Source organism: Struthio camelus, chromosome 5, assembly GCF_040807025.1.
Source record: "Struthio camelus isolate bStrCam1 chromosome 5, bStrCam1.hap1, whole genome shotgun sequence".
In the NCBI taxonomy this organism is placed as follows: Eukaryota; Metazoa; Chordata; class Aves; order Struthioniformes; family Struthionidae; genus Struthio; species Struthio camelus.
In genome coordinates, this window is record NC_090946.1 from 44,490,316 (window position 1) to 44,506,653 (window position 16,338).

Below are 16,338 nucleotides of genomic sequence, written 5' to 3' on the forward strand. Positions count from 1 at the left end.
CAAAATATATTTTCTCCCTCTTATTCTGGACTGCAAAGGGGCATAAGGATCCTATCTAACAGCACTGAAAAGAAAGCGGGAAGGGCTAACCAGTTTTCCCAGTTACAATCAAAGAATTGTTTAGAAACATCAGCCAACAGAGGGCTTTGGGTGACAGTTGCCTAGACAAAGCTAACTGTCAGGTAGAAGAACTAGGCTCTTTTTTTTTTTCCATCCCTCCCTCTCCTTTGCAGGATGGGAAAGGATAGCTTTAGAACTAAGAATTAGTGACCCTGAACCTGAAGAGGAGCTTAGGGCTGAGCAAGTACAATGAGTTTGAATTTTCTGTTATGGCTAAAAAAGGTGAGACCCAAAGTTTGTTTTGTTTTGTTTTGTTTGTTTTTGGGGGGAGCAACGGGCAAATAATAAGACAGTTAACGCCAGATTCTGTCACAAGGGGGCGGTACAGACTTATAGCCATTTGAGTTCGCTGGTCTTCCAACTTTAGATCTATTCCCACGCTGTGTAAACACAGCGTTTGTATTTCCAGATCAGAAAGGCATTACTGGATTAACTACCCTAATACTTGACAAACAATTACACACAACAATTTCTTCTTCAAGTTCTTAACGTGTTGGGATACAGTTTATTTTTGGAAAGACAAGAAGTTTTAATACAAAAAGCATTAAAAGAAAGAATACATCGAATTTCTCAAGGTTTTTTTTTCCTCCCCAAACAGGCAACTAAAGATGTGGAATGAAGAGCTAAAGAGGAGGTTCCAGCTCCTTTGGTCTCTCTCTCCCACTCCCTAGCCAGGCTTCTGCATTTAGAATAAAACTAGTATCAGCATCTCCCATTCTAGGGAGTAAAGACAAGTTGCGTTAACACCATTAGTATTAAAAAGACTGCAGTTTCTCTGTGTATCTACTTGCACTTTGAATGCATTGCACCTTCTCATGCTTATGTCTACTAGACTAAGGAATGCTATACTACGAGAAATCCAGCTATACAGTTATTCCTCTAGAGCCAGGCCCTAAAAAGGTTAAATGTTCTCCCTTAATTAAAGGTTAAGTGTTGTTACTCCTTCTGTGTAAGTTAAACTCACTATGCTTCTGAAGCTTGCTGCTTTATTAGGTGAAAAAGAACAGTAATATTTAAACATTATTTTCTTAAGCATTTAGAGTGAATTTGCGCTATGAATTCAAAGCATATGTTAAAGTAAATGGAGCAGATTACATTTGCCCAGTATGACTTCCCACCACTTCTATTTTCCTCTTCTGGAGTAGAGCATACGAAGCTTTTGCTCACAATTACTAGAAATACTGAGTTAACACAGTCTTATTACCATTAATCTTTCCCACTTTAATTTCCACACAAAAGCAATCATCACTTACATTATTGACATGAGTTAACAGAAAATCCTCAGTGAGCCTTCACCTAGCGCAACACGGGGAAACACCACTTTCTCACATGCCTCTATATAAATAACTTAAATTGTATTATGAGCATATTTTTTAGCATAATACATGGGTTTATCTGAGTTTATCTACAGATTTTAAAGAAATATCATTTTCATAGATAGCATTTAGCAACAAATGACAATATGTTTGGAAAGACAAGAAGTCTTGATACAAAAAACACATTAAAAGAAAGAATATGTTTTTTAGAGTACGAGATTGACCAAGTAATATTTCTCACACTGGATGAACAGCTGCTGCCTGTTAAAGGAAGCATATAATGCCGTTTGTCTTTCAAATACTAAAGTTCTAACTCAAAAAACATATTAGAACTAACTCCATTCCTAAGAATTTCTTCCCTCTAGTGTCATATACTACCACTGCATGTTCTTCATTTAGCTCACAAACTGTCTGTCCAAAAAATCTCAGCTCAGCAGCAGTGCTGGTTACATAGTCACATATGTATAACACAGTGAGAACTTTACCAACTGGAATGTGCCTCCCCAGGCACAGAGCTGAGCAGGAGTCCTTTTCTCTGTTTCTCCTCCTTGACATGGAATAGCATCCTCTTTCCCCTCCATACCAATAAGAGTGGACCCCTCCACCTCTCCCCCCCCCCCCAATATAAAATGGTTTTCTTTCCCTTGATACAGATAATCTCAGCATCTGTTTTCAGGTAAGTATTCTTAAGCGTTGCAGGTTATCCGAGAAGGGTATATACACTGCACTTAGAATTCTTAAAGCTAGTGAGACTTTAATATCATATTCATGCTCTCTCTGCTATCCCTCTCTAACCAATACTATAGCAATTAACAATTGTTGTGAACTAAGTAACATCTATGTGTTGGTTGGTACTGTATCAGTCTAGTAAATGCTTAGATTGGAAGAAAGAAAGAAAGAAAAAAGCCTACTTACCACAGAATTTCTAAGCTTTTCAGGTAAAGGATCTTTCACTTCAGACAGAGGATCCTCAGGGTTTTTGTCTTCAGAATTAGGAAAAAATTTGGATTGCACTAAAGAGCTTAAAAAAAGAAAAGACAAAAAGAACCCACTGAAAAGCATGCACTGGGTGGTTTTAAAAAGTAAAAGGTCAAAAGATTATTACAAGAAAAAGCAATCCTGGCAAATCAGTACTTTCACCAGGTTGAGCTAATTTATAAAGATGAGATCTCAACTATATAAAAGAAACTGTTCCATGATTGCACACAATGACTACCATTAAAGAGAACTTCACCACCAGTAGCCAGATCTTATTCAAACAGCAGTTTGTCCAGTACCAGCAGGGGTAATTGTGCAAATGCTGAATTTTCAAATGGGGTGCACAGCATTCATGAAACAAAAAGCTCTACTGCATAAATAACAACAATTTAACTTGGTCCAAACTCAGAAATGGTCTATTTGTCAATACACAAATCAGAGAACCAAGAATTCCTTTAATTCAAACTTCAAAAATATATGCTACCACAGTTAATTCATAAATGGGCCATGCTAACCTAACTACTAATTAATTTCTTAGCAGACCTTACTGGTGCTTAAACTGAAAAAAACTTACACCGAAACTGTTAGAAAACCATACCCAGCACTGCTAGTCGTATGTAAATATCTCACAATCCCTTAAAATAATTTTTCCTACAATTCCTCATGTGGTATAGAAATAAGATTATATATATACACCCACACACATACATATACACACACACACACCATGTATACGCATGTGTATATATTTTCACATAGATATATACACATTTACATATATAGAAAAATTCATTTTACAGACGGGAAATTGACTGCAGAACAAAGCCCTAGATCTTCAAAGGCGCTCGAAGTATTGCAATGCTAAACTCTGATGCATCCTGCTGACTAGCGGAATCCACAAGCCAGACAAGCATCTGTGATATAGTACTTGAAAAGAATAGACACCTGAGGAAAAGGACCTCATACCAACTGAGTATGAAGTCACCTAAACTAACTAGGAGTTACAGGAAAAGGTTTAGCTGTCTAACCTAGCCAAAGACACAAGTCTCCCTTCTGCATGTGACGCTCAGACAGGAATCACTGATTTTCCTGTCCACAGAAGAGGCCCTAGACTATCTAATAGAACAGTGCTTATCAAGTTTATCCAGCACTGTGGCTAAATTTAAATCCAAGTTCAAGTTCCGCCTAACCCAGATATTTGACTGAGCCTTGATATGCAATTCTGAGGGAGGTGCTTCTACTACTCAAAGTATTTTGAGTTACAGAAATAATAATTAACTGAATCAGAATTACTCTCATCATCCGAGTAATGCTCTAATTCAGATGGAAGATGAACATGCTAGAGGAGAGCTCCAGTCACTAAAATAAACTTGTTTTTCATCTGGGATCAATCTATCTGAATTAGTGCTTTGAGCATACATTCAAAATAGAAACACAACAATGAAGTAAGAGAACACAATTTGAAGAACTCGCACGTGGGCTTCGGCTTACACTAGTGCTTTCAGTAGCTCTTTAGATACAGAATGGTTTAGCCATTCTGGTAATTCAACACAAAGACACCAGCAGAAAGATGCTATCTGAGTGACAATTGTTTGACAACATTAATGGGCACCTAAATCAGACTTTGGAGTGCAAGTTAGTTGCCAGAAGTCAGAGAAAGGTTGTGGCTAAAGGAGGAACCAGCTCCAAAATTTGAGAATTACTCTTCCTCCTCTAGTTACCAGACCAACATTACACTATTTGATAACGCTGATGTCTACCACTTTGAATAGTACTTCTGATATCATCAGCCAATACTTTTCCCTTAAGACTTGCTTCCTGATTGGAGAACAGATACAAACTGAGACACTTACAAAAGTACAGAAGGGTCACTGCTTTGTCTGCTGAGATGATATGATACTGCCACTAACAAACCACAAAATATGGAGAAGAGAACTGGAATATGCTGCCCATCCCAAGAATCCTGGGGACAGAAATGAAATGTTAATAACTAGGAAACAAAAGTATATAGCAATTATCTGACATCCAAAAATTACATACATGACGGTAAAAGAAAGGAAAAATTAACTTTACAGTTGAACAAAAATGAAACAGTAATATCAGTACAAAAATAATATTCAATATTTGCCTGTGTCTAAGTACAATTCAGAACCTTTAACATAGTGTACATCAAGCTTATATTTCTTAATCGTTAAATGGTCAGTTTTCATAGCCCTCATGAAGAGTTTCCCACATGCTTTGAGACCACAGCTCCTTAGAACTGCATTTTTAGTCACTTCTTTATTTTGAAAATTGCCTGCCTTCTTACTCAGAATTTTTTTTTTTTTTAAATGTACTAAATCTTGATATATATTCAATTTTTAGTCTCATAATCTGTACTGGACCTGCAGAGATGAGACAATGATTCTCTGCTAAAGTTTATCTATCTTTGACAGACGTGTTTTCAAAAGGCTAATGAGTTATACCTGTTCAAATTCACAGAACACTAATGATGTTCTGTGGGTGATGGCATCATGGGAATAGTTCCTCTAACAAACTTTTCACTATCTATGACAGTGGAAAAAAGCCAATCCAGGCTGAGTTTGAAGAAGCACACACTAAGGGTAATTGTAAACTGAGTGTATTTGATTACTGATAGGTACCTGCATTTAACACAGACACAGAACCAACAGCACTGTCAGTTTTCAAACAAAATAGCATTTTAGGCAAGGAAAAGCTTTTTCTTTTATTCCCTTGTCAGCTAAATCTACTTTTAGGTAGGCACACTTCTTCACTTTGACGCTATAAGCCATTTCCTGGCTTCCTTTAAGTAATCATTAATTTGAAAACATTTTATTTCTAGTTTTCAGCACTGGAAAAATGTTCAAATGAACCACTTTTGACAGAAATCAGGGAAATACCAATACATTAACACTGTGCAAAAAAAGAGCCAGTTGCGTGGTCTTCTCAAGCGCCAGTGTAGAACATAACTGAAGGTAAGTGTCATGTGCTTTAGGCAAAACAAATTGTCTGTTAGGACATGCATTTCATTGAAATAATTCATAGCGCTTTTGAAAGTAAAAATTTGGTGTTTTCCTGCTTTCTATCTTTTTCAACTGCACTGCAGCAAAACAACTACAAGACTGTGCCGAATCAGAAGAGTATTTCTAACTCACTTTTTGCATATTTAAGTATCTAAGATGCAAGACTTAAGAAAAGCAGAAAACAAGACCCGAAACTTTCATGTATATTGTGCCTATAAATGCACTCACCTTCAGGGCACCATAACACAGTCCATACAACAATGCTACTGCCACAATACTACAGATAAAACTGTAAAGTGCTGCAAGCAGGCTTGTGGTAGCTGTACATCATAGAAAAGAAAGAAAAAGTCAACAATACATAATTAGTTAGGTTAGAATACAAAAGATTTCAGGTTGTTGCAGAAAAATGACAGTGCCCTAGTTGCAACACCCCTCTGACATAAGAGACCTAACCCACAGCAACTACTTCTATTTTCCCCCACAAAAAAAATGTTAACAGATTTATATGGCTTTATCTCCTTTTCCTAACAGCATTATCCTTGGAACAGTTAACAGCTGCAACACAGAAACCAATATACGAAGAAACCATACTTCTGACAGACTTACTGGGACGGTAATTGTATTTCTCAGTAATAAATCAGAAGACCTTCAGTCTTTGTAAAAATACAGTTAGTATTCCGAATATAGAGGGTAAGAATACAAATCATGTAATCACTACATTTTTAAACTATCCTAGTAAGCTGCTCTGAAATCTGATGGCTTTTCCCTCATCTAATGCTTTTGTCACTGATGTGAAACCACACTCACCATTGCCACCAAAGACATGAATATCCAACTGTTCACAGAGATACATCACAAACGTATTCACCTGAGGCAGGAGACCAATGAAGAATACTATGGGGAAACATAGCGTAAACACTGTGGGGGGAAAGAGAAAGTTGAAAAAGCTGTGACAAATACAGCACCGTAATGTATTCATCAGTTCCTTCAAGTTCCAGGGTATCAACAATATATAATTCAACAGCACTAAAGCTTCTCTACTATAATTTCTAACGAAAACAGCCATTATGCAAATCTATATTTTAACCTCTATATTTAGTCTAGCTGAGTCATTACATAGACCAACACTCAGAAGGTTCTTTATTTTATTTTGATTTTAACCACTACAAACAATGGCATGGGCCAGTACAGGACGGCTGCAATTTTGTGTTATAAAGCTTTAGCAAAGATCATTCAAGAGTGTTTACAGATTACAAGATCTGTAAGTTTTCCTTCTTTATAACTAAGGCTCACATGTGCCTATTAGCCTGCCTGGAGTTACATGAGCAAGCTACCACCAGCCACGCTGATTTAAGAGTGGCCAGGCATTTCACACCTAGATTTTCTGCGGCCAACAATGTCTGACAAGTTTATCCATATTTTCCCATACCAGTTCTGAAAAATTCTGTATTAAAAAGTGTCTTTTGGATCAGAACAAAATAGAAAAGGGTAACTCTGTATGAACCGCTAAAATCACTCAAGATTATACGTTTTATAAGAACACAACAACGAACAAATATCACTTAATTTTAATATAGAGAATGGTCTGTCCAAACCTGTGCCTATCCTTCACTTTCCATTTTGAGAAATAAGGGATATAAAATAATTTTGCCTTTCACACACAAGCAGTCAGTAGTTTAGACACATTTCACAAGAAAGAGTATGCAATAAGCGCTATTTCCCAGGGACAGAAGAATCATATCACAAAAATAATCCTAGAAGATAAAAATCTGGCAGCTTGGGGAGGATTTTCTGTAGCCTTACTGACTTGTAGCTTCAGGAACCAAATCTGGTAAAGAATCTGGTAAAGAACTGCAAGTGTCAATTTTAAGTCTCTAATGTTATATCCACAGAGCGATTGGATATTAAAGGCCAAATTGTTAGAAAAGATCCACAGTGAATTAAGTACTGAGAATCTGATTGTACATATACGCTTCATTCCTTGATAAAGTTAAATAGCTAAAAGCTTTTTAAAAATACATACGTTCAGGAACAGGGAAAAACACTGAGTTCTGTACCTTTTTGCTAATACAAGTTAGGAAATACATGACTACTCAGGACCTGTAGGAAGTAATTGTCCGAGTTCTCATGTCAACCTTAAACCATTACTGGAGAAAGTCCATACAGGAGGAAACCAATATAGTGCTATCTTACTGAGAAGTTAAGAGGTTGTTTTGTGAAGGCCTGAAGGCTGAACTATCATGGATCAGTTGAAAATTAACAACAACAAACATTTGAGACTATACAATTTGTAAGGAGCAGTCCAGCAAAAAGCCAATACTTCTGATGGCTTTTGAATTTTATAATAAGCTTGCTCTCTCCCTAATGGGGACCACTTAGGAGAAAACAGAAAACAGCCGGTATTAAAGCAGAGCAGGTTTAAACTAGTTGTCTAATTCAAATACACAGGAGGCTTAAAAATTAATCCTAGCCCTCCCTTGTCTGCTGGTAGGACACAGCAATTGCATCATCCAGACTTGAAGTTTGTCTTGCCCTGCACCTGTGTTGTTCTAGTAGATGTGCCTGAGAATGGGCAAAAAGGTAGCTGTGATTTTTACTTTGGGCTAGCAATTTACGTTTGTAGCAGTCAACGTTATTCACATTATATGCAAAGGGTTTTGAAACAGTGCCTCAGTGATGCCATTAGCTGGTCCAAACGCAGTTTTTGATAAGCGGTGCTCTAGCAATCTGATTTTTATATGTGGAATTGTTAAGAAATATAAACCGCGTAAGCTTCAACAAGATACTTGAGAATAGCATCTCAAGGGAAACAAAAGGACCAAAAAGTTTTTAAAACATTGAAACTAAAAACTTTTAAAAGATAAATCCAAAATGGATGTAGTCTGGAGGAAGAAGCCAACATGCTTTTAAGACTGGGTCATTTGTGAAGTCACCGTAAGTACAAGATTACGTGGAGGAAAAGACTCTTAAAGTACACATTTAAATAGATCACTTTCACGATATAATATACAGCCTATACTGAAACATACGTTCCACCTTACGGAAATATGGATAAACAGTATTGCAGTGACTCGAGTTAAGTGGAAAGGGAAGAGAAGACCTCTGAGCATAAAATAAGGGGAAATTAAACTAGTTTATTTCTTGAATGATTCAAAGAACATTTGCAGTCTTAACTCCTTTTTCCATTACAGATATGGAACGAACCCCACGACCACCAGTGCATGAATAGCTCCAGAGAAGTTATAGGAAAACACCTCTGGAAATGCCTGGACAATCCTCTGTCCATAAATAAGAGGCTTAGACCTTTTCCCTCTGGACAGTTTAATTTTAGTACAGATTCACTAGCAGAAAATAGAAGAGGAAAATAGTGTGAGGTATGAAATTCAGAATGTTCAAATCACAAGTATTAACTTTCAGAACACCTGGGTTAGTAATTGCTATTCATCAATTACAAATCCAAAAAGAAAAAATAAACAAGAAACCCAGAACAACAAATAAGTTTTTCTTTTTCTTGGATAAAAGACTGTTCAACAATTGGAGTCAAACATTCACAACACTCAACTGTTGCATTCTTTTGCACATAAACATTTTGGTACAGAGAAAAAGCAGGTGTGTTCAATTTGGCTGATTTCTTAGGCAATTTCTCTCCTTTCCAAAGGGAATTACCCAAATAATTTAGCTCTCTTAAAAGAATATGCACAATGTTCCCATGACAGGATGGTGCTGAAGTATCTTAAGTTCTGTCTGTCCTGTCTATCGGCTCTGCCCAAGATTACATAGCCATTACTACTTGCAACAAGTGTTGTAAATAAACATGGCTGAAGTTTTGTGTGGTGGTTTGTTTTTGTGTTTGGGGGAGGAGGGAGGGTTTGGGGTTTTTTTTGTTTTTTTTTCCTGTTTTGTTTGTTTGCTTTTTAATGCCAGCACTATTCTGAATGCACTGCCCTCCTCCAAATACAACACAAGCACCTCATACACAGCCCAAAGTTACACTTTTGGTATTGCTGACAGGAGACCTGTTCTGAAATAAGACATTAAGTGAGATTTAATCCGTCTGTAATGTATTTACAAATTCCTGTGTTCCTACTGCTCTGCGCAACCACTAAATATAAATAACCTGCCTTAAAAGGGCTCCTGCTCAATTGTGAAAAGCCCCTCCATGGAAGGCTATAAAAAAGTCCATTTCAAAATCCTTAAGTGCTGAGCAGCTGGGTCCAAGCATAGAAAACATACTCCAGCCCAAGTTAAGAACAAAGAATAAGGGTTTAGGGCCAAGCATTGAGCTACTAGGTAGTGGGAGGGGAAACAGAAAAGTTTCTAGGTCAACTAGGACAGCATTTCAGTTGACATCCCAACAGTTTGACAGCAAAGCCTAATTTGGGGAGAGGGAGGAAGGGAAACAAACTTTCCTATTAACACCAGCAAATCGAAAGTTACTCCTCCCAGAGAAAACTAAATAAAGTACAGTTAGAAGGTTATGATTCAACTGTGTCAGAAATTTAGAGTTTAAAAACAAAATAATTCCATTGCGGTGAAGCAAACAGTTCAAATTCACAAGAAAGCCACTCACCTATAACTAAGTCCCTGGCTGACAGCAGCAGCAATGGGTTGGTGAAAGCCATTCCATACAACCTGAATCTTGTTGTAGATATGTTTCTGCTGCCATAATCCAACAGCCAAATAAGACCACAACATAAACAGAAATATACAGGCCTACTATAGGCTATGATACGATTATGACCCTGTTTCAGGGAAGGAAAAAGAAAAGATATTTGTTTCACTGTCCAAAGAAAGGATTTTATTATCAGAAAAGTATTTCACAACTAAAGTTTAATTTCTGTTCATCAGCTACTCCCACAATGCTGCAATGGCGCTGCAATCCCACCACACCCTTAAGTTTAGATCATAAAATCCTCAGTGTATTGCTTTTCAGTGCTATAAATCCACAGGTTTTGCAGCTTTAATGTAATGAATACATAATAGGTAGACTAAGGCTATGTTTGCCCTGTTCTCCACTGAGTTTTAAAGTATTTTTCCTGCAATGCTAAATACCAGAGGAAGCTCTGACTAGGTCTCAAAAGCAATAGAAAAGAAAATATTAGTCTGGAAGAAACAGCAATTGAGGCTTATTGATCAGATACTGCTGCTGCTGAAAATCTTTAATTATGCATTCATTAAAACTCATTACCTAAAATGCTATGAATAACTTGCTGCAGAGGAACAGTGCTTTTTCACATCTTGTTTAGGACATACCAAAAATATTTTGTCCTGGCAATCTAGCAGATGCATAATAAAATACCCTCATGTTGGTCAATACTAGCATATTAAGCTTTCCATGCTCAAACATTAATGCTTCTTAGAGCCTTATGGCTACTACTCATAGTTTTACAAAGTGGAAAAATAAGGCTGTGTTCACACTTAGAACAACTGAATGGTTTACAAGGGCAGTACAGAATATTATCAAAGCTGTGCCAGGTCATATCAGCAAAGTAAGTTATAACATTATTCTCCTGTATAATTGCCTGAATACTAGAGTTTCACTGACAAGCAGAACTCCGCAGCACAAGCTAGTCTCTAAATGGGAGACCATAATATGCTAAACATATGCAGGAAGTCAGGGCAGGAGGGGATTTTCATTCACTTCTCACACACTGAGACAGCATACACCTCTTGTGCCTGAGGGAGCACTTTAGAAGAGAAATCCAAAAGCTCAAACCAAAGAGATCAGTTCGCTGCAGGGGGAGGTTCTACATCCGCAAGACTACTCAAGTGGAACATGCCTACGACTTACATGTCGAGGGGAAGAAGAATCTGGTTGAACACTCTGAAATCAAAATGCAGAGAGAAAAATTATCCACCTTATGGATAAATTCATCTACCCTACTTTTCCCCCCAGTTTAATAATTAAGGCTCTTTTAACAACACCTAAAATTAATTTCTCAATTGATTATCCACTGCGCAGCCCCTAAATAGCAAAATATATTAAAACAAATCACAAAGTATATTCAAACAGTATGTGTCTGCTGCCAAGTTCTAAAGAAATCAAAACTTTTATCTATTCAAAATGGATATTCAAAGTAAAACGATGTAAAATGTTTTACAAAAAGGTGTTATGCATTTCAAGTTTTAACAATTTCCATCCTAATAGTCTAACCATAATCATGAGGGGAGGAAGAGAAGAATTGTTCTTAAATTATAAAAATATTATTTACGGTTGTTTAATAAAAACGTGAAAAGAAAGATTTTTCTAATAAAAATATGCTTAAACGCATATTTACTTAGTAGGAATGTACTCAGGTAGATCCACTGAAAAATAATAAAATTTCAGGTTTGTTTTGTAGACTAGGTTTTCAACCAGTAAGAATTTTTTCCTCTTTAGGAAAACAGAAAGCACATGAGAACAACAAATAAAGGGTTGTGCAATAAACATATGTAGAACTATTGTAAGTGACCTTGTATGACCATCTAGCAAACTTTCCCAGAAGCTGAAGTTCTCATTTCATTGTAAACATACACACGCACAGAGTTCTCCTTAAAGCTCTAAGTGGCATGCAATACCCAGTCTCCATATGTTTTGGAACATGGAAGTTTGTTACACAAAAGAATTAAGTTATTTCTACTGTTTATAAAAAGTGAAGATGGAAATAAAAATACCTTCAACAGTGAGTATTGACAACTGGCTATTACCAGGCAGAACTGGAAGACCCAAATATCCTTGAAAAAGCCCTCTATAAGAAGTACAGAGCCCAGAAACGCAACTAGAATAGCTAGGATGACAGCTAACACATTTTCAAGGATCTCACGATTCCTGTATTAGGGGGAAAAACAAACAAACAAACAAAAAAGAGAGATAGCATTAATAGCTTAACTATGTTTAGAAAAACTTGCAAGGAAGCAGCTAGGGTCAGGTGTTAACAAACAAAAAATACTGCCAGTAACAAAGTAGTTAAGAATAAATTTGAACTTGCATAAACTATATTAGCACACTGCCTATTAGCAAAGCTAGTAGAGAAGCTACCAGGATTTCAATGACAGCTGAAAACAATTAGTATTTTGTGGAACTGACCTTTAAGCAGCACCACTGATAGCTTCAGAAATAATTTAAAACTCAGCTAGAAGCAGCATGGTCTGTAATATAAATCTACATTTGAGTTCCACACAGGATGATTACAACCCCTTCCTCACATTTTGAGAGTGGGAAAACTACATGCATGATACCTTGTCTAGAAATAATCTGTCACTCATGATTTTATAATGCAAGAACTAGTATAGACTGTGAGAGAATACTTTTAAACCATCCAAAGAGGACTAAAGAGAATTCCATACAGTATAGTAGCACTGAATAACACACCTAATACTGCTGTCTAGATAGAATCACTACTACACATTGATCATCTTAAGGAAGTTTACTGCTGAAATTTAAGTGTTTTACATACTCCCACAGCTGATAAGAGGAGAGTCACTTTCATTTTATGCCAATAGGTATAGGGGACATGTTACAGTGTTCTGTAACTTTCTCCCTTCGGAAAAAAGCTTTGAAATAGCAGGTTAGTTTTCCTCTACCTGCTGAAATAATATAGGTGTATGTCAGGTCCTAGTCAACTTTAAATTTGTTTTTTGACAAGCTTGTTTTATAGCTTTGAAGAGTTGCAACAAATCTCTTTCTTGACAGTTCAAAGAGATGTTACTGTCCCACTTGCACAGAGTGAGGTTTTTTTTCATTTTAGCATTGCTAGAGAAAAAGAATAACTTTCATTATATTAGAAAAACTGCATTTTGCTTTGTTCTTTCATCTTTCAGAGTATCGTAAGTATGGTACTCTAAGGATACCTCTATCTATTAAGTCAGCTTGGTTATCATTTTTTAATCTTTACTTTCTGAAGTCTAGGAACGTACAAGGATCTCACCTATCAAATAAAGCCAGAAGAGTTAATCTATCAAAATTGATGCTAATCCAAAGCTTAGGCAGGATCCAAAAGCGATAGTACTGTTTGACTTTTTGAGCTGCTTCCTCTTGAGGTTGCATGTGGTCCTGAAGGTCAGGGCTCAGGTCAATGTCTTGCTGCTCCAGCAGATCTGTATCTATGGTTAGCAGCCTGTTCAATCTGATCTGGGGAAGAGAAAGCTAAAAGAAAGTCAGTATTAATAAAAGCCTATTTATGTTATATCACTGTATCCTACTAAATATTACTTTGAAAATAACGGTTAGAATTATTTAGTTTCAGCTTTGAGAAGTTATAGTTAAGCACTGTTTGCTCTGAGATTTCGGCCTACTCTTTCTGCCCTTATCATAGTAAATGAACGGCACCAGCACCAAAAACTGTTCGTATACAACACAACTGCTCAGCATTCTATCATTTAACTTATTTCAAACAAGTGTGAATCTATCTGCTAGGCAAATTATTCCATGTACTCTAAAAACTTCATATCTGAAGACCAATAAACTGATAGATGAGAGCAGGAGTAACGCTTAGTACAAGAATCTAATCCTGACTTTAAACAAACAACAACACATTTCTTATGTCATCAGCTAGTTTGCATACACACACACACACGCTGAACTGCTGATTTTTGCAAGACAAAGCAACATGCGTCCATATCATCAGTAGCCCGATTTAAGCCTACAACATTCTGAATATACTCAGGGATGAGCAAAACTCTGCCCAAACCAATCAAGTATTATTTATGGCCGAGTATAATTTCTCGGTTATTCTTCAAACTGCTATTCCCCCTAGAGTTCTCTCAAAATCACAGTAACACTAATAACCACAAAGGACATTTAAGAAAAGCTCGGAAGGTTAACAAGAAAGTTTCCTGAAGTATGGATGCCTAATCTAACCCACTTTATAAATCTCATTAACAGGCTAAGAAATATCTTAGTGAACTCCTATTTATTCCTAAGTAATACTATAACTACGATGTCATTTAAGGAAAATTGTTTACAATGTTTTAAAGGAAAGTAAAATTTAAGCGCTCATATCACCTAGAAGTTTCAAAAGTACAGTTTTACATCTTACAATTATCTTAAAGTTCAACATTCAATTTCTAACTTTCGAACATTTTTTCATGATTCTTGAAGGCATTAGCATACTGAAACTATGCTCAGACAGCTTTTCCTTTCCAGGAAAAAATTATTAAAAAGAAACAAGAGAACAATCAGGAACATTCACTTTCTAAAAGCCTTTCAAAATACAAAAACATACTATTTAAGATGAAAATGATTTTTCTGGAGAACCTTAAAGCCTGTTTTTTTAACTAGCAGAATATCACTGTAACGTAACATTCACGACACTAACAATAGATTCAAGTGGAAGCTCCCATTCAGGCATAAGGGCTACACTTTCAAATTTCAGGAGTTTAACTTAAACAAACATCTCCTTCAACAAGACCACATTGATAAGTCAACAGCACGTAACAGGTAATGCAGTGCCTCTCTCTTGAAGGCTTACATCCTTTGGAAAAAAACAGAGTTTCCCTAGCAACCACTAGGTTCGAGGAGCACTTTATTGATAAAATGCATGATCAGGCAAATGGAGGTTTCTCGCTACTCTGCCAAGCGCAGAATCAAACTTCCATCTCCCCTCTTGATTAGGTTGTCATTGTTAACAGTAACAGTTCAACATGCTGTATTTTCCCATCTTTAGAACCATGATCGTTTGCAGGGTTCTAGTGACACAGCAATACTGGACTTCCAAGTCACAAGCACAGGTACGTTTGGACTTGACAGCAATTTAAGAGGCCCGAGATCATAAAGCCAGGGAATTATGAAGTTATTTGCAGGATGAAGGTGTGTAAGCCTCTGCCTTTTTTCAAGGACTCATTTCATATGAATTAAACTTTGTGCAAGAGCTTCCAATGACAGGTTATTAAATTCCTTTCAGAGAAATTACTGAAGTTATGTTTGGTCAGAACATTGCAGAACAAAAACCATGACATTTACTCTTCCCGCCACCTGCTGTTCTTAGCCGTGCACAGGAAAAAAACTTGGGAAGTACAGTTATCCAGTCTCTGGAAACCTTTATAGGATATCTCAGTACAGCAGATTTCCACCTAGTTTAGATTCAAATTACTAAGCTTCAGGTCAGACAAAACCCTTTATATTTAAAGTGCTATGCAGAAAGAGGAATTTGTCTGTATATATGAAGACTGCAAGGGTAAATAGAAATTTATCTTCATTTGAATGCAGGCAAAAAAAAAAATCTTAAGAACAAATAACAGAGCATTAAATCAGTGCTATAAAAACAAAGTCCTGATTTTTTGCATGCTTTAAAAATAAATTTTAAAACTTACTAGGTCGTGTGGGTAAAAGCGAACTGAGGTAGAACTCGATACATGAGAGTCCGTGTCACTATAAGAACAGGGGAAAGACTTCAGATTATAAAACTACATTTGATTTGAACAAACCACTCTAATTTAGTTACTAGAGTAACTAAATTAGTTACTCTAATTCCGACCACTTCCGAACTTCAGCTTAAAAAATTTTTTCTTCAATTACATTTTCTAAACACAGGTATCTTTCTTTTTTTTTTTTTAAAACCTTACACACAACCAAGAAAAGAAACAAATCTTGACAATGGGCTTGTACAGCTTTGACTGCTAGAGATCCCTTAGTTGCTTAATGAGGGTTAATGCAACGGAAATAATTCCATTTTATAAAGCAGTATCATTTTTTTTTTAAATCAGTTAGCTACTGATAGAGATAAGGACAAATTTGTCTTATTTAAGTCCATATCCAATTACTACTTTCTTCCAAATTTTAGACAGCTTTTAGCTATATGTTTTCCATGTAAATCACAGGACCAAGACTTGCATCAAGTTTAAGCAAGTTTCCTTCAGTTCCCTGTCTTAAGTTAAAAGCTGTCTTCGTTATGTATTTCACTGACATTTAAGTACTGTCTAGA

General features: G+C 36.4%; 1 protein-coding gene across 11 annotated transcripts in view; it reads right to left on the reverse strand.

The window, feature by feature from the left end:
* The window catches only part of PCNX1 (pecanex 1), a 92,472-nt gene that overhangs the window by 26,717 nt on the left and 49,417 nt on the right, over positions 1 to 16,338 (reverse strand). For 9 of the 11 annotated variants that reach the window (XM_068946123.1, XM_068946128.1, XM_068946127.1 and 6 more), the window contains 9 exons: positions 15,728 to 15,785; positions 13,345 to 13,562; positions 12,092 to 12,245; positions 11,229 to 11,261; positions 10,008 to 10,179; positions 6,245 to 6,355; positions 5,666 to 5,757; positions 4,268 to 4,377; positions 2,352 to 2,457 (listed from right to left, as the gene is read on the reverse strand). In XM_068946123.1, coding sequence (XP_068802224.1) covers positions 2,352 to 2,457; positions 4,268 to 4,377; positions 5,666 to 5,757; positions 6,245 to 6,355; positions 10,008 to 10,179; positions 11,229 to 11,261; positions 12,092 to 12,245; positions 13,345 to 13,562; positions 15,728 to 15,785 — 1,054 coding nt within the window. The remainder of the gene's footprint in view (positions 1 to 2,351; positions 2,458 to 4,267; positions 4,378 to 5,665; positions 5,758 to 6,244; positions 6,356 to 10,007; positions 10,180 to 11,228; positions 11,262 to 12,091; positions 12,246 to 13,344; positions 13,563 to 15,727; positions 15,786 to 16,338) is intronic. The other 2 variants (XM_068946124.1, XM_068946119.1) reach the window with 1 other exon arrangement.